Source organism: Anolis carolinensis, chromosome 2 (genome assembly GCF_035594765.1).
Source record: "Anolis carolinensis isolate JA03-04 chromosome 2, rAnoCar3.1.pri, whole genome shotgun sequence".
In the NCBI taxonomy this organism is placed as follows: Eukaryota; Metazoa; Chordata; class Lepidosauria; order Squamata; family Dactyloidae; genus Anolis; species Anolis carolinensis.
In genome coordinates, this window is record NC_085842.1 from 171,162,377 (window position 1) to 171,181,725 (window position 19,349).

General features: G+C 41.5%; 1 protein-coding gene across 5 annotated transcripts in view; it reads left to right on the top strand.

The window, feature by feature from the left end:
- b4galnt1 (beta-1,4-N-acetyl-galactosaminyltransferase 1) overlaps positions 1–19,349 on the top strand; it is a 95,381-nt gene that overhangs the window by 19,901 nt on the left and 56,131 nt on the right. Inside the window, exon 1 of one of the 5 annotated variants that reach the window (XM_062971090.1) lies at positions 18,918–19,129. The exons of 3 other annotated variants lie outside the window; for them this stretch is intronic. In XM_062971090.1, coding sequence (XP_062827160.1) covers positions 19,050–19,129 — 80 coding nt within the window. In that variant the 5' untranslated portion in view covers positions 18,918–19,049. Of the gene's footprint in view, positions 1–18,917; positions 19,130–19,349 lie in introns of those variants that run through there. One more of the 5 variants, XM_062971091.1, reaches the window with a different exon arrangement.

The following is a 19,349-nucleotide window of genomic DNA, read 5'->3' on the forward strand; positions in this document are numbered from 1 at the left end:
AAACAGCTGCACATATTCTGTAGATGTATAGTTGTTAACCAACAATAGTGGCATAAATTTATTGATTCACACATGTATTATGATGAGGGAAAGGAGCTTATGTCCTGTTTCAGGCAATGAGAAAAAGAACCCTTTGATGAATTTTCTTTTCTTATGGTAATGTTGAAATCGAGCAATTTGAAGAGGTCACAGATAGTGGGAGCCACACCACAGATAGCGAAACTCAATGCCGGATACCGAGATCGAGCAGATAACATGTACTAGCAGTGGGCCACCTGTGGATTCATGTTTGGCAAGACTTAAAGCTAAAACTCAATGTTCCCCAGTCAAAGAAATCTCACCAGTTGAAGCAGAAGCCACTGAGGTATTTCATTCAATCTGGTCAGAAGGGATGCCAGACAGAAGTACACCACTCAAAGAAGCTGACATGCTTTTTTAAAAAAGGTAAATATATTTAAATCTTTTTAAATATATATTTTTATCTTAGGACATACACATACACAACATTTACAGTTCCCACTACCACTACGAGGATTATTTTCTTTTACATATAATCCTGTTTGAGACACTCCTTCTTGATTTACATACTGTATAACATTTGTATCCTATTTCTTATGGCTGATCTCTAGACTTATTCATAATATAATTCTTGATCCAGTTCCATCTTCCTTCAACTTTCTTCAACTTCTCCTTCAACTTCCTTCACATTTCTATTTTTATGAATTAGTTTCCTGTTTTAATATTGTATGTTTCATGTCGATTTTATCGATTGTTTTACTGATAATTAAGGTTTTATTGGTATAATTGTTTTATTGTTGTATCATTGATATTTGATTGTTTTATCGGGCTAGGCCCCATGTAAGCCGCCCCGAGTCCCTTCGGGGAGATGGGGCGGGGTATAAAAATAAAGTTATTATTATTATTATTATTATTATTATTATTTGAATCATTTAATATTACATCCATAATTTCGAATTCCATTTGGTCCACCATATACTGATACCATTTATTTACTGTGCACTTTGATTTGTCTTTCCATCCCAATACTATCACCGCTTGTGTGTACTCAATTATTGCTTCCTTTATTTCCCCATAATTTCCCATTCCCTCTCTTTGTACTAAGACTGCCATTTCTTTTGTTATAAGCCAATCAGTTCCTAATATTTGGTTTGACACATTTTGTATAGTCTGCCAGAAGTATTGTACCTGTTTGCATTCCCATATCATGTGCATAAACCACCCTTCCTGTTGACATCAATGCCAGCACTAACTGCTCCCCTTTTTATAATAATACGCTAATTGACAGGCTGTACCATACCATTTACGTAATATTTTTCTCCTCATTTCTCTTACTTTTGTATTCCTTGTAATCCCTATTGTCTCTACCACTTGTCTCATATCTTGTTCTGTAATTTGTAACTCTGTTTCCCAAAAACTTTTCAAGTCCCATATTAGGATGAGAAGCTGACATGCTTGATACAGAGGAGCCACCGGTGGCCTAGTGGACGAAAGCCTTGTGACTTGAAGGTTGGGTTGCTGACCTGAAAGCTGCCAGGTTCGAATCCCACATGGGGAGAGCGCGGATGAGCTCCCTCTATCAGCTCCAGCTCCATACGGGGACATGAGAGAAGCCTCCCACAAGGATGGTAAAAACATCAAAACATCAGGGCGTCCCCTGGGCAACGTCCTTGCAGACTGCCAATTCTCTCACTCCAGACGCGACTCAAGTTGCTCCTGACATGAAAAAAAAGCTTGATACAAATAAAACAGACATTTTTATATAGTAAGGTCATTTGTTTTTCTCGCTCACACCCAGCTGGGCTCGGCTTCATGCTGATTGGTCTCTGACGTCACACCAACTGGGAGGATTCCCTCTCTGAGGCAGGACTGTGGTGCCCGCCAACCAATCAGAAAACGTTATCCGCTTCCAGTGCAGATTTCTTCTCTCCAATGGCTGACGGGGTAGGACAAACAGTGGGACAAACAACACATAGTTTCCCGAGTTGATTACCATGTCCCAGCTTTAGGATGAACAAAGAGAAGCCATTTGGTCCCATGGGTTTTATTATCTTGATAATTGTGTCATGTATCTTCAGCAAATAAGTCTAACGCCTCTGGCGCTAGTGTCCATTGTATTCCATATCAGTATATTGTCCAACATGAGTCGATTATGGAATCCATTCCTGGGAAAGGGGAAATGGTTGGTGCCAGGGAACAGGTTAGGACAGATTTCTGTAATCTAAGCTTCACATCATATTTCCTTTCCTCGCTGCCACACCTTCTTGTGAATTGCCATCAAGCTGATCTTAATTTATGGTGATCCCATGAATGAAAGGCCAACAGCCCTGCTCAAGTCTTAGACTCAGGGCTGTGGCTTCCATCTGGAATGTGTTTTTCTTCTCTTCTTATTGCTTTCTACTTTTCCAAGCCAATAAACTGCCGGGCCCAATTCAAGGTGCAGGTTTTGACCTATAAAGCCCTATACGGCTTGTGCCCTACCTATCTCCGTGCTCGCATCGCCTCCTATGAGCCAGTGCGGACCTTGAAATCTTCCGGGGAGGCTCTTCTCGCGCTCCCACCACCGTCTCAAGTGCGGCTGGTGGGGACGAGGGAACGAGCCTTCTCGGCAGTGGCCCCCCAGCTCTGGAATGCATTGCCAAAAGAGATCAGGCAATCCCCTACATTATCCAATTTCCGTAAGGAACTGAAGACCTGGTGGTGTCGGCAGGTTTTTGAGTAATTATATTGGACTACCGCCGATTTCTGAGCCTGAATATATTACACAAGATTTCCCTAGCCTAAAATGATACATTTTAATATATTGGGTTTATGGTTCCCGTCCCCTTGATCTGGTCATGTAAGTGTGATTTATTGTTATAATTGTATTATTTTACTTTGTTTAATAATGTGTATTATGTTGTTATGTAATGTTTGTGTTGCTTTTATGACTGTAAACCACCCTGAGTCCCATCCGGGAGATAGGGCGGTATATAAATAAAGTTTTATTATTATTATTATTATTATTGTCTTTTCTCGTGAATCATATCTTCTTATGACAGACTTAGTACAGCCTCTTAAAGGGTGATCGAATGAATCCCTTTGTGCTGGTCATGGACCGTAATAAAGCGTAGTTGTCGTTGAATCCCTCTGTCAGGAATTTAGATCATACATTTCTCTAGACGAAATCTTTTCTCATCTCTTCAACCCAAGGGAAGGATTCCTTCATTCATCTCCACAAGATGAATGAAGGCTGAGCAAATAAACAGCAACACATGCTGAGCTTATTGCCAAAAGCACCATTTAACCTGAGGGCAATGTCAATAACTTCAGGGACCGGATCACCGATGTACTTTCTGAATGGATGCATAGATTCTAAGGATTCAAAGTCCAAAACACGGAGTGCTGTCACCCTGAAAAGATCATACAAAACTGGACCACCAAGGGCTCTGCATTACTGAACACCATTAGGAATTATGAACCAGAAGTGTACTAAATGATCATGTTTTGCTTTTCCATAACTTTCAACTGTCCTGATTAATTCTCTGTCACTCCACTTTTCCAGCTACTTTTAAAATGTCTCACTTTCTCATCATTCCTCCTACCTAAGCTTACTTAAGAGCAACCGTATGGTCAGTTTCCTCAAGTCATGCTGGAGAATTCTTGAGAAAATGCCTCTTTTGAACGCTCTAGGTTCTCTAATGCGATTCTGTGGCCAATTTTCAGTGAAAATTGATCACAGAGTCATGCTGGAAGATCTTGAAAGTACTAAAAAATGTTCTTTCAGACAAAAAGAAAAAAGAGAGCAAGAGAGAGAAAGAGTGGTTTTTCATTCTCATTGAGCTCTTGTGTCTGTCTAACCCAAGTGAATGTGGAAGGATGACTGTGGATGAAATCTGACAATGAGTGAAGCTGAGGCTGAACTGGAGTGCAATGTAACTATTGAGGTAAAAGGCAGGGTGGAGGTAGTTAATAATAAACATACACTCATTTCCTCTCTTAAGCGCAATGGCCAAATTCACTCAAAGAGCAAAGGTGCTTGCTTTGGGGTTTTCGCCTGTTGCACAAAAGGGGTTGTGAAATATCAGGGTGTTGTCAGATCTGATCTGGGACTCTCAGGCTGGAAGCGTGGCAGTAGCAGGACTCGGTGCAAAACAACAATTTTGGTACTGTTGTCGACCGCGTTTTAGGGGATCGGGCCCTTAAGGAGAGACCCGATCCGGTCCTGAGAGAACGGACCTTGGCGAAGCCAAAAGGAGAATTACGAGCCGCAATACAACCTGAAGCCGAAATGAAGAAGGTCCGCCAAAGTTGAAGGAAAATCCGCCAAGGAGTCTTTATTGAGCAATTCAGCTGAAGAGGACTCTAGTAGCGATCATTCGGTCTACTAGGGTACCATACAATCAAAATAAAGCCATATTTATACAAAATTTCAGTCTGACAGCCCTTTGAATTTTCCGCCCTGCTCCCCCGCCCATCTGATCGTTGATAGGCTAGAAGGTTGAACGAGGCGGGCTTTCGTTTCCCGCCTTGCTCCGTTGGCCCAATAGGAAGCTGCCTTTTGTCTTTACTCGGGCCAATCAGAAAAGAGAAGGCGGGAGTTATTGAAACAATGAGGTGACAGGGCAGGAACTGTCGGATTAAGTCCTGCTAGACCGATTTCTAAAGGGTGCTAAATTTATTAATGGCAGCAATCAAGGGTGTCCGGGTTTCTGTCACGTATACAGATTTTAGATATGCCTTGGGGTGTCAGAGGTGGAAGCAAAGATGGGTGATGATGAGCCATATTGACAGGCTCTGCAGGGCGCCTTCCTGAGGTGTCCTGGATTTTCCTTTGGGTGAGATATGACAATGTTTGCCTTGGGGCGAATCACCTTTAGGTCAACACTCCGAATTCGGCGACTCAAGCCCTATATTGTCCATGCAATTTGAATTTGATTGGGTTTAGCGGGGGCAGATTATCCTTTTGTTTTTGGGAAAGGAAGCCTGGGTCATAGGAAATGGGATAAGTTCTGGGGTTCAGGTTGAGTTCAAAATATTTCCTATTTGATTTCATGACTTGACAATTATATGAAATAAAATGAAAAATAAAATAAAGTTGGAATATAAACCATGCTGGGAAAAATACATATTTCCCGGGGATCCCAAAGAGTACAAATACATATAGGCAGATAGATAGATTTCATGGAAATAAGGGAGAATTCATAAAAGTGAGTTACATTGCATAAAGGGGAATCATGAATGGTATAAACAATTGAAAATATTTGATAAGAACGAAGTTCATAACATCTGGAGAACCCAGCATGGAAATTCATAAAAGTGGAGTTTTAGCAGCATGATTTTACAATTCATGAAGTTAGCCCAACGATTAGAAATTCATATAACAGTGATTCATGAGGGTGTCCAGGTTCATAGAATATGAAAATTCACGGATACATTGGGAAAAGAGTTCATCTGTGGTGGAAGGAATTCATAGAAATAGCATGGGGAAGAGGTACATGTGAGTTGCAGTCTTTGGAAGTATAGGATTTCATAAGTTCAGGGGTAGGTTTGGGGAAGAGTGTTCTTCTCATTCATAAAATTATGAAGGTGTGAATGAAACGTGGAGGGCGCCCATCCAGGCACCCTCCTGGCAGCTGTAGAGAGGGTGAAGGTCCTTGGAGAACTATGTCTCCCCAGCGGGAGAGCGATCCCCCATCCACAGTTCACAGAAAAGGACCAGTGATCTCTTAAAACCATCCCGCGGGTCGCGGGGAGAGGAAAGTCCGGGATAAGGCTGGAAAAGAGCAGTCTGGCTTGGAAAGAGCAGTCGGTTCCGTTTGACAGTCAGCTGATGAGGTGCCGAGAACTGGACCGATTTTGGTTCCGCTGGTGGTCCTTGGGTCAGGAGCCTTAGGAAGGGTTAGAACTAAAAGAAGAGCGTGCTAGGGGTAATTTTGATAAAGATATGAGCCAATTTGTATCGTCCGCCGTATTAACCTATGGCGGAGGAGCCTCAGCCAGAGTTTAAAGGACGGACGGGTTAGAGAGAGAGGGAGGGGGAGGATTGCGTGCAAAAGAAGGAGTCAGGGAAAGACACAAAATAACCAGATAGAGAGTGCTACTGTTATAAAATGTATGCTACTTTTATTGGGGGGATTTGTTACATAGTTCAGGGAAGGGGAAAGTGAAGAAAAAAAGATCCTTTAATAATAGTCTGCTGCGGTCCCGCTCTGTTCCTTTGGTGATGGATCTGCGGAACTCTCCGCTGCGGGTTCATATCAATTTGAATGCTGGCGCTTCGGACATCAGTACCAGAGCTGTCTAGAGCTTGTGCCAAGTAAAGCTGTGATCTGTATGAATTACAGACATTGAGCAAGCATGTGTAACTTTATGTACTTTGGGAGATTTTATAATGTGTGGGTTTTGCAGTTGTTTGCATTGTCTGTTCTGTTTCTGCTGTTCATGATTCACTGACCTCTTGCAGAAGCCAGCCACTGCAAATCTTAAAAATGAGTCATGATTGGTTTTTTTTATTTATTTTGTCTTTGTAAAGCATTGCAGTGGAGAGGTTCACACTGTAACCCTTCTGACCACAGCTAGGGTTGCCAGGTCACGATAATATAATAATAATAATAATAATAATAATAATAATAATAATAATAATAATAATAATAATACTTTATTTATACCCCGCCACCATCTCCCCAACGGGGACTCGGGGCGGCTTACATGGGGCCATGCCCAGACACCATACAATATAACAAAATAAAACAACATATCATAACACAATATAACAGTGCAAAAATAATCATATACATTACAGCACAAATCAGAGAAAACAGTAAAAAACAGGGCGGGCCACATGAACACTTAATTAAAAACTCGGGAGAGAGAGGCATACGAATAAAGGGAACAGGGATATAAAATGGTGGAGCAGTCTAAAGGATAGAATCCAAGGGGAATAACCAAGGCCTTGAGATTTCAGAGCCAGGATTTGAGATTTAAGGATGTTGTGATTTCAGCATGTTGGCCTTGTGACATTAAAAGGAGCTGAAGCCATATGTTAAGCATCAATCAGAGTTACAAACAAATTGAAATAAACGCACACATTCTGACACATGAAAATACACAACACTCCTTTCAACACACAGTCTCACTTATCATTCCTCAATCTGAAACATTGGTCCAGGCCCTGAGATACAGGTCCAAGTCCTGAAATCCCATCCAGCTCTCCCCACATTTGGTATTAAACATTAAATGGGTAACTTGAACCTTTGTATTTGCCAAGGAGTAGATCTAGACATTAAGGAGAGTTAATTTTGATAGAATATTGGATGGAACTTCTTTTTTAATCGTCAGTATCACCTGATGATCTTGTACAATAGCTAGGAACTTTCTCGTTTGAAAGGGTTGTTTCTCCAAAGACTCGTAAGGGAGGGCGGAGAACTCTGCAGAGAGGCTTCCTTATAATTAAATAAATATATTTGTTCAAAATGTTCTTTTCTTTCCAGAACTTTACACTGTGGAAACATTTCATGGCCAGACCAATTGGTTAGACAGTGTTCAACCAAGAATGCATGGACAAATTATTTAGCGTCTGACAGTGTAGGGCTATTTCTATGCATGCCACCAAGAGTTGATAGGATATTCCCAGTAACTCCCTCTGATACCTACTCACAGTTTCACCCTGGGAAATGGATAAGAGGAATAAGATGCAAGGTCTAAAGGTTTTATGTTAGGTCTGTGACTGTTGTTATAGTTTTATATTTTTAATTGTTTTAATCTATTGTTATATGTTGTTGATTTGATACGTGATGTTTTATACATATGAGGCATTGAATTTTACCATAGATTATGTTGTGTACCGCTTTGAGTCTCCAAAGGTGAGAAAAACGGCATATAAATGCAATAAATAAATAAGACACCACATCACTTAATACTTGGATTTTTTTTTTACTTTGATGCAGAACAACTGTATAAAAGCAGAGTAGGAACAAGTTGTGGACACCTTGGCTGCTAAGATGACCTTCACAGTTATTGGGGATCCTATTTTCAGACGTACTAGATATCTACCCTCAGGGAATGGTTAAGGGAACTGAATTAAATCTGTCAATTTAATCATTATCAGGATTGCCCAATATAGGAGTAATAAAGCAGTTGCAATTAGACATTCTTCCCCTTCTTTTTTTATTAAAGCAGGTTTCCATCTGGGGTCATATCCCTCAATGTCATTTTTCTTTTTTTTTCTTTTTTGTGTACAAACTTTATTGTGTTATATGAAGAAAAAAAAGTACAGTCTTCAAAATTCAACAACTGAGATACCCAACCAGTCCATGCTCCAGGAAATAATGCCCGGCTGCTCACTGGAGGGAAGGATATTAGAGGCAAAGATGAAGTACTTTGGCCACATAATGAGAAGACAGGAAAGCTTGGAGAAGATAATGATGCTGGGGAAAATGGAAGGAAAAAGGAAGAGGGTCCGACCAAGGGCAAGATGGATGGATGGTATCCTTGAAGTGACTGCCTTGATCTTGAAGGAGCTAGGGGTGGCCATGGCATGGGCTGGTCCATGAAGTCACAAAAGGTCAGAAGCAACTGAACAAATAAACAACAACAATGATAATGATAGAGTTTTGTTAGATACTAGTTCCATATGGCGAGGTGCTGGAAATCATGGTTGGTGGTTCATGGGTGGGAATGGGGAGATGGTGGGACTGGGGAAAATAAAATATGTATCTTCTTGCAGTCCAAGGCACTCTCAGAATTTCCTTCCAACACCACAGTTCAAAGTGTCTATCTTCCTTCGCTCAGACTTCCTTATGGTCCAGTTCTCACATCCATAGGTTACTAAGGGGATACCATTGCTTTAACTATGCAGACCTTTGTTGCCAGTGTGATGTCTCTACTCTTCACTATTTTATCGAGATTGGTCATTGCTCTCCTCCCAAGAAGTAAACATCTTCTGATTTCCTGGCTGCAGTCTGCAGCTGCAGTAATCTTCGCACCTAGAAATGTAAAATCTGTCACTGCCTCCACGTTTTCTCCCTCTATTCTCAATCTTTATTACGGTCCATGACCCACACAAAGTGGGGCACAAATGCCCTGGGAAGGGGAAATGCAGTTCCCTATTTAGCAGTTCTAAAAGAACTGATTAGAAAACAATTTGAAATCACAGTTTAAAAAGACAGATTAATGTAGCAGGTATGGAACCGAGGGGCGGGGAGACGGATAGGAGGGGTCAAAGCACTGGGGAGGGGCAGTAAAGGAGACGGGAGGGCTGCATTACAAGTCTAGTAGCATTTCAGTTGTAACTAGTTGCTCTAGCTACATTCCCGAGTGGGTGTTGTCTTGTGAGGTCGACCATCATCCGTCTAATTTTAATTGCTGCAGCAGAAAACTTAGCAACACTGTAAGTTAATTGTAGTGTGGAGAAATATTTTTCAGTGCGCCCTGGATATTTTAGAAGCCACGGTGTAATGAGATTAGTTCTGAGGTCTCTGTAGAATGTGCATTGAAAGAGCACGTCCTCTATTTGCCAGTTATCAATCAGTCTGGTTGCCATAATTTTGGTTTTTTCCAAATCTCTGTTTTTCCCTAGATCTCTAGCCCAGGAGAACATTACTGTTTTTGTTTGGTTATCTTCCAGGTTATCCTCTACTAGAAAAAAATTGTATAACCTGGAGATTAATCCTTTATTTTCTTCTCTAAAATGTTCTCCAGCTCCAATTTATTTTTGGGGAACCCAATTTTAATTTTTTTCCTAAATATATCCTGTAGTTGATAATACCTAAACCAGTACTTTATCTTTAGATCTTCTCTCCCTTTTAATTTCCATTTTCCTTTCCCCCAAAAAAACCTCTCAAAAAACAATATCGATAAGCTGGAGAACTTATCAGCATGTAAGGTCACAAGGAAAGTTAAGTACCTAGGAGTATGGATAACTAATAAAAACAATAATCTAATTCAAGACAACTATTGGAAGGCATGGAAGGAGGTCAAAAAAGATCTGGAAAGATGGCAAAGGATCCTGGTTGGGGAGAGAATAGTAGCGCTAAAAATGATTGATTTATTTATCATGTCAGAAGCAAATTGAGAATATGGTTATAATGTATAGAAAAACCACAAACAAAGTTAAAAACTAGGCATTATACTAAACTTCCTTTGATCAGAAGCTGGCCACTTGTAGTGTGTCTGGTGTCACTGTAAGAAGGTTCTCCATTGTGCATGTGGCAGGGCTCAGGTTGCATTGTAGTAAGTGGTCTGCAGTTTGCTCTTCTCCACACTCACATGTCATGGACTCTGCTTTGTAGCCCCATTTCTTAAGGTTGGCTCTGCATCTTGTGGTGCCAGAGTGTAGTCTGTTCAGCACCTTCCAAGTCGCCCAGCCTTCTGTGTGCCCAGGAGTTCTCACCTTGTATCAGCCACTGATTGAGGTTCCAGGATTTGACCTGCCACTTTTGGACTCTTGCTTGCTGAGGTGTTCCTGTGAGTATTTCTGTAGATCTTAGGAAGATACTTCTTGATTTAGGCATTGGCTTGCTTGCTGATATTCGAACACATGGGCCAGAAATGTCAATGCATTGGTCCTTTCATTACAGGTTGCTATTTCCTGAACAATGATGTAAAAATGATGATTCTACCAAAAATGCTGTTTTATTTCAAAATTTACAATTTTTGAAGTTAAGGTCTTTGATGAATAGAGATAGGATATGGTCAAAGGTATATGGAATGAAAAAAGGCTAGAATTGCATATAGAAATCTGATAGATGCCAAAGATAGAGGGGGAGTAGCGCTTCTAGATCTTAGATATTATTATGAAGCCGTAGGCTTTAGTTAGTTAAAGAACTGGATAAAGTTGGGAAATTGTGCTTTACTCAACCTAGTAAAGGTAAAGGCATCCCCTGACATTAAGTCCAGTCGTGTCCGACTCTGGGAGTTGGTGTTCATCTCCATTTCTAAGCCAAAGAGCCGGCGTTGTCCGTAGACACCTCCAAGGTCATGTGACCGGCATGACTGCATGGAACGCCGTTACCTTCCCACCGGAGTGGTACCTATTGATCTACTCACATTTGCATGTTTTCAAACTGCTAGGTTGGCAGAAGCTGGAGATTAACAGCGGGCGCTCACTCTGCTTCCCTGATTTGAACCTGGGACCTTTCGGTCTGCAAGTTCAGCAGCTCAGTGCTTTAACACACTGAGCCACCGGAGGCTCCCACCTAGAGGGGCATAATCTAAGATTTGATTGGCATGCCTACTTATGGTATGGGAAAGATAAGGCTAACAAAGACTTTAATAGGCACCCGATAAGAGCTAGCTTCTAGCATCATGGAAAAGTTACTAGGAAGGGCTGGAGCCAAAGACCCCTCTATGGCTGCGTCCTCTGGAAGCAGTACTAAAACCAACATAATTTTTTATTGTGTCAGAAGCAACTTGAGAACATACTGCAAGTCGCTTCTGGTGTGAGAGAATTAGCCATCTACAAAGATGTTGCATTGGGGAAGCCCGGATGTGATCGCTGGGAGGCTTCTCTCATGTCACTGTAAGCTAGAGTTGACAGACAGGATCTCACCCCATCTTGCGGATTCGAACCGGCAACCCTCAGGTCAGCAACCCAGACTTCAGGTCAGCAGTTCAGCTGGCACAAGGGTTTAATCCATTGTGCCACCACAGCTCCCACTAACATATAATGAGGAATGGAGAATGTATAGGGAATTCAAGTTAAACACGCATTCTGGACTTTAAGAGAGCTGACTTCCAAAAAATGAAGGAATTACTGAGCGGCATTCCATGGACGCCAATATTAAAAAACAAGGGAGTTAAGGATGGATGGGAGTTTTTCAAAAGTGAAATACTCAAGGCGCAAATGCAAACAGTGCCAACAAAGAAGAAAAATAAGACAAGTGCAAGGAAGCCAGAATGGATGTCCAAAGAACTTCTAACTGAGCTAAAGCTCAAAAGTGACATACACAAGAAGTGGAAAAGGGGAGAAATCACCAAAGAAGAATTCAAACGTATAGCCAACACCTGTAGGGAAAAGGTTCGCAAGGCTAAAGCGCAAAATGAGCTCAGGCTTGCCAGGGACATAAAAAACAACAAAAAAGGCTTTTTTGCTTATGTTGGTAGAAAAAGGAAGAAAAAGGAGGCGATAGGGCCACTGCAAGGAGAAGATGGGGTGATGGCGACAGGGGATAGGGAAAAGGCAGAACTGCTTAATGCCTTCTTTGCCTCAGTCTTCTCACAAAAAGAAAGCCATCTTCAACCTCAGCAACATGGAATGGACGAAGGATTGGGGGAAATCCAACCCCAAATAGGGAAACAAGTTGTCCAGGAACACCTGGCCGCTCTAAACGAATTCAAGTCCCCAGGGCCAGATCAGCTACATCCAAGAGTATTGAAGGAACTAGCGGAAGTTATTTCAGAACCACTGGCAATTATCTTCGAGAGTTCTTGGAGAACGGGAGAAGTCCTAGCAGATTGGAGGAGGGCGAATGTGGTCCCTATCTTCAAGAAGGGAAAAAAGAACGACCCAAACAATTACCGTCCGGTCAGCCTCACATCAATACCAGGCAAGATTCTGGAAAAGATCATTAAGGAAGTGGTCTGCGAACACTTAGAAACAAATGCGGTCATTGCTAATAGTCTACACGGATTTACCAAAAACAAGTCATGCCAGACTAATCGGATCTCTTTTTTCGATAGAGTTATGAGTTGGGTCGATACAGGGAATGCTGTGGATGTAGCGTACCTGGATTTCAGTAAGGCCTTCGACAAAGTCCCCCACGACCTTCTGGCAAACAAACTAGTAAAATGTGGGCTAGACAAAACTACAGTTAGGTGGATCTGTAATTGGCTAAGCGAACGAACCCAAAGGGTGCTCACCAATGCGTCGTCTTCATCATGGAAAGAAGTGACAAGTGGAGTGCCGCAGGGCTCCGTCCTGGGCCCGGTTCTGTTCAACATCGTTATTAACGACTTAGACGAAGGGTTAGAAGGCACGATCATCAAGTTTGCAGACGACACAAAACTGGGAGGGATAGCTAACACTCCAGAAGACAGGAGCAGAATTCAAAACGATCTTGACAGACTAGAGAGATGGGCCGAAACTAACAAAATGAAGTTCAACAGGGACAAATGCAAGATACTTCACTTCGGCAGAAAAAATGGAAATCAAAGATACAGAATGGGGGACGCCTGGCTTGACAGCAGTGTGTGCGAAAAAGACCTTGGAGTCCTCGTGGACAACAAGTTAAACATGAGCCAACAATGTGATGCGGCAGCTAAAAAAGCCAACGGGATTCTGGCCTGCATCAATAGGGGAACAGCGTCTAGATCCAGGGAAGTCATGCTACCCCTCTATTCTGCCTTGGTCAGACCACACCTGGAATACTGTGTTCAATTCTGGGCACCGCAGTTGAAGGGAGATGTTGACAAGCTGGAAAGCGTCCAGAGGAGGGCGACTAAAATGATTAAGGGTCTGGAGAACAAGCCCTATGAGGAGCGGCTTAAAGAGCTGGGCATGTTTAGCCTGCAGAAGAGAAGGCTGAGAGGAGACATGATAGCCATGTACAAATACGTGAAGGGAAGTCATAGGGAGGAGGGGGCAAGCTTGTTTTCTGCTGCCCTGCAGACTAGGACACGGAACAATGGCTTCAAACTACAGGGAAAGGAGATTCCACCTGAACATCAGGAAGAACTTCCTCACTGTGAGGGCTGTTCGGCAGTGGAACTCTCTCCCCCGGGCCATGGTAGAGGCTCCTTCTTTGGAGGCTTTTAAACAGAGGCTGGATGGCCATCTGTCGGGGGTGCTTTGAATGCGATTTCCTGCTTCTTAGCAGGGGGTTGGACTGGATGGCCCATTTGGTCTCTTCCAACTCTACTATTCTATGATTCTATGATTCTATGATAATACCTCAATGCAGGGCTGTAGCCAAAGGGGGAGGGGTAGGAGTTCACCCCCCAAAAGAATTCATGTTTTTTTTAAAAGCACCTTGTTTACTCATGCATTTTAACTGATTCACCAATCCCCATCAGTGTCCACTGAAGTTTATCTGCGTTGAGTGTCCAGTGAAGTGACACTCAACAATGGAACTTGATTTCTAAATTATTTTGTGTTATGGAATTACTCATGATTCGCTAAAAAAAAGGTTCAACCCCCTCCCCTCAAAACTTTTTTCTGGCTATGGCCCTGCCTCAATGTCACTTTTCTTGTGGGTTTTGCTTACTAACATCTCCTGAAACTCTTCTAAGAGGTGGAATATCTCTAGCATGTATCACTATTATCTGAGGTACAGAAAATACTTTCAAGTTTTTCCAGTCTTTATGAGTGATAATTTTTAATAGAAATTCCTATTATTAGCCAATAACATTTTTAAGATGTTGGTCATTGAACACACATAATTCTTTACAATACAGTAGAGTCTCACTTATCCAAGACTCTCTTACTCAAGGTTCTGGATTATCCAAGGCATTTTTGTAGTCAATGTTTTCAATATATCATAATATTTTGGTGCTAAATTTGTAAATACAGTAATTACAACAAAACATTACTGCGTATTGAACTACTTTTTCTGTCAAATTTGTTGTATAACATGATGTTTTGGTGCTTAATTTGTAAAATCATAACCTAATTTGATGTTTAATAGGCTTTTCCTTAATCCCTCCTTATTATCCAAGATATTCGCTTATCCAAGGTTCTGCCGACCCGTTTAGCTTGGATAAGTGAGACTCTACTGTACTTAAGAATCTTCGTGGAGATGTCCTGGTCTACTTGTATGTCCACATTCCCATACTGTAGAATAGGCAAAACATTTAAGCATTCTAAAAATGTGCATGTTATAGGAATATCTTCCAAATTGCACAATAACATCTCTTGCTCTGTCTTGCAGTCATGACATGAGCTTTGCAATTGGCAATCTATGTCTGTACTCCATTTTTTCATTGGTCAGCCTTGGATCCAAGAACATTTGTGTAAGCCAGGCTACAATTTAGCAACAATTACATTATTCTCTCACCCCTCAGGTAGTCTGCAAAAGCGTAGGTTTAGCCTGAAGCTCCTATTTTCTTGGTTATCCAACTAATCTCATGTGGCTCTGAGGAAGTGTTCATCCTTTAAGCTTAAACCAAACACTTCTGATACTATGGTTTCTATTTTGGAAATGCTGGCCCCATGTTTGCTAAATTGAAGATCTAAAATATCATTCCCCCCCCCCCCCCAAGAGCTCAAGTAAATGATAGTTCATTTTAGGACACCCCCCCGGGTTGTGGTGCTGTTATTTCTGTGAAGAGAGTTCATTGTCAGTGTAGTCTATGTGGGAAATAGCTAGTTAAACTTCAGTAAACATTTCCAGATGCTGTTTGGATACTTCCCCAAAAAGGGTAAACAAAGCAGCATCCACTGTTTGAAACTAAAATACGAAATATGTTGGATGTTTCCCAGAGCAAGAAAGCTAAGCAGCCAATTTGGCTTGCACCAAGCCGTGCCTCCTTAAGAAGAAACATCTTGATGGTTCAGAAAAACAATTGCCTAAAGAGGGGATGGAGTCTCTTTCTCTGGATGTCTTTAAAAAGGCAGGACAGCTTTCTGCTGAGAAGGCTTAAGATAGAGATACTGTATTGAGTAGGAAGTTGGTCCATGAAGCCCCTTCCAACTCTCAAATTCTATGAAATTAATACACACTTGTCCTACTTGCTGTCAAAATAGAAGGGAAATGGGACAGATGTTGCAGATATTGAATTGCAGATGTTGTTTTTGGTCTGCATCAATGTTACAGGTTTAAAGATGCATTCAGTTATTTACTTACTTAAGAGATTCCTTGTTGTCCGAGTATGGTTGTCTTCCAGGTGTAGTGTCCTGGCAGTGGGTACATAAGTGACTGTTAATCCCTATTGACCCTTGCGTTCTTCCACAATGAGGGCATCGGTTTCCAGGTGGAAGGTGGTCCCAATCAAGGTTGACTTGATGTACCTTCCTTTTGGCACGTTTCTCCCTTTTGCCCTTTATTCATGCTCTTCAAATTCCACAGCACTACTGATCACAGCTGACTTCCAGCTAGAGCGCTCAAGGGCCAGGGCTTCCCAGTTCTATGCCACAGTTGTTAAGGTTGGCTTTAAGCCCATCTTTAAATCTCTTTCCCTGTCCAGCAATATTCCGTTTTCCATTCTTGAGTTGGGAGTATAGTAACTGCTTTGGGAGACAGTGATTGGGCATTCGGACAACGTGGCCAGTCCAGTAGAGTTGATGGCGTAGGAGCATAGCTTCAGTGCTGGTGGTCTTTGCTTCTTTCAGCACACTGACATCTGTCTGCCCGTCTTCCCAAGAAACATGCAGGACTTTTCAGAGGCAATGCTGATGGAATCGCTCCAGGAGTTGAGTGTGACGTCTGTAGATGGTCCATGTTTCACAATCAGTAGCTTGTTTTACACTACACAAGTATAATTTTTTTATACCATTTCAACTATCATGAGTCAATCTTTAGGATCCCTGGGATGTGTAGTTTCAAAGGATATCTAGAATTCTCTTTCAGAGAGCTTTATGGCTTTACAAAACTACAAACCCCATGGTTCCCTAAGATGCAATATTATCTGTTGTGCCCAAACCTGGGGAGACTGTGGTTTAGAGCAATAAGATAACTACAGTAGAGTCTCACTTATCCAAGCTAAACGGGCCGGCAGAAGCTTGGATAAGCGAATATCTTGGATAATAAGGAGAGATTAAGAAAAAGCCTATTAAACATCAAATTAGGTTATGATTTTACAAAACATCATGTTATACAACAAATTTGACAGAAAAAGTAGTTCAATACGCAGTAATGTTATGTTGTCATTACTGTATTTACGAATTTAGCACCAAAATATCACGATATATTGAAAACATTGACTACAAAAATGGCTTGGATTATCCAGAGGCTTGGATAAGTGAGGCTTGGATTAGTGAGACTCTACTGTATTATTATTATTAAAGACTGGCATTATGGCTTCCTTTATCTAATACTTCAGTTAGCAAAGTAGGTATGTTCCTGGGCATTACTTCTGTTACTGTGATAAACAATGTGGCACCAGTGGCCCAATTAACATCCATGGAAAGAAAAATGAGAGGTTCCTTAACACTACCAGAAATAGTAAAGGTAAAGATTTTCCTCTGACATTAAGCCTGGTTGTGTCCAACCCTGGCGGTTGGTGCTCATCTCTGGTCGGCATTGTCCATAGACACCTCCAAGGTAATGTGGCCAGCATGACTGCATGGAGCATCGTTATCTTCCCGCCAGAGCGGTACCTATTGATCAACTCACATTTGCATGTTTTCAAACTGCTAGATTTGGCAGACGCTGGGTCTAACAGTGGGAGCTCACCCCACTCCCCAGATTAGAACTGCCGACCTTTCAGTCAGCAAGTTCAGCAGCTCAGCGGTTTAATCCGCTGTGCCACCGAGTGCTCACTGGAAATAATAGATCATCATACTTCGACACACTTTTTATTCAAGTCAGGTCAGCCTTGCATAAGTCAGCAAAAATACTTCAAATCTTCTAGTGGCCATTTGAAAGCTTCTTCCACAATGCATCTAGGAGTGATGTTCTTCTTTCACCAACCTCCAATTTGCTTATGGTTTTCATTTTAATGGCCAAACTTCAAATACATGTATGCATATACACATGTGGGTTAAGCTAAAGTAAAATGACTCTGGGTTGCTGTGAGTTTTTAGGCTATATGGCCCTATTCCAGCAGCATTCTCTCCTAATTTTTCACTTGCATCTGTGGCTATCATTTTCAGAGGTTCTGAAGATGCCAGCCACAGATGCAAGCGAAACATTAGGAGAGAATGCTGCTGGAACATGACCACACAGCCCCCAAAAACTCACAGCAACCCAGTGATTCTGGCCATGAAAGCCTCAAACAACACATAAAATCACACCATTTCCCACATGAAATTTTATTGCATCGCTTAATGCAGATGCAGTTTAGCAAAGCAACACTAAAAGTTTGTTTCACCAGCTTGCCTCCTCTGTCTTCATAATATTGATGTTGTGTAAAAAAAAAAACATAGCTGGACAGAAAATGAGGAGGAAAAGGGTGTCTGGGTGGTCAAGACCTATAAACTATCTAATGCTTTTAATGTATTGTGTTTTAATTGGTTTGAGTTCCGGTGTTATATTATGTTCAGTTAGTTTTATCCTCGACTAATTTTTGGTTGGTGGTACAGTGGCTTAAACTGCTGAACTGCTGAATTTGCTGATTGAAAGGTCAGCGGTTTGAATCTGGGGAGTGAGGTGAGCTCCTGCTGTTACCCCCAGCTCCTGCCAATCTAGAAGTTCAAAAACATGCAAACGTGAGTAGATCAGTAGCTTCTCTAGCTGAAGGTAGCAGCGCTCCATGTAGTCATGCTGGCCAGATAACAAAGGAGGTGTCTACGGACAATACCAGCTCTTCGGCTTAGAAATGGAGATGAACACTAACCCCCATAGTTGGACACGACTAGACAATGTCAAGGGAAACCTTTACCTTATCCTTTATAAGTTATGTTGAGATTATTTTATTCATTGTTCTTGACTTGACTTGTTTGTCTGTTTAAGGCATTAAATGTTTGCCATTTTTGTTACTCATTGGAAACCACCCTGAATTCCCTCAGGGAGAGGGGCGGTTTATAAATAAAGTGTTGTTGTTGGCTGGCTAAATTTGTAACAACATTGCAATTACTAAAAAAATCTCAATATTGAGAAACACTGCAATTACTAAAAAAAATCTCAATATTGAAAAATAAAAAGGAGCTTATTTCTCAGAGTCTTTGTTAACTGTGTTGTGCCTGTGCGTCCTTGGCTTCCTGTAATAGTCATGTTGTGGGAGGAGGTCAGAAAGTATAATTCCCAGCACGTGGCTGGCCTCAGTTTCTACTCTGGCCATGCCCAAGGGATAGGGTAGCCTCTCCTAGATAAGAAGGCCAACCCAGTTTTTTGATTTTATTTTATTTCGAATATTTACATCCTGCTCTTCAGCAACAAAGGCTCTTTGTTAATGTGATAGTTCCTGCCCTCAGGCTTGCAATCTAAACAAGACAGGGTGCATACAAAGGAAAGGGAATGGCCCTGGAGAATGGAATAAAGTCCAGTGGATATTTCCAGTTCTTCACTCTCTCGGAGGCAGCTGGGATGGCAACATGGTGAGCTGTGAATGTACTGCTTTTACAATATTGAGATTTTTTTTAAATAATTGCAATGTTGTTAGAAATTTAGCCAGCCAAAAACTTCTGTCTGCTGGTTGGCTTTTAAGATGAAGGTAAGGGTTTCTAGGGTACTTTTAAATGCTAGCAGATCTATTGTAGCCTATACATTTTCTTGAACTATGATCTGTTCATGCAATATTTAAAGTGTTTTTAGCTA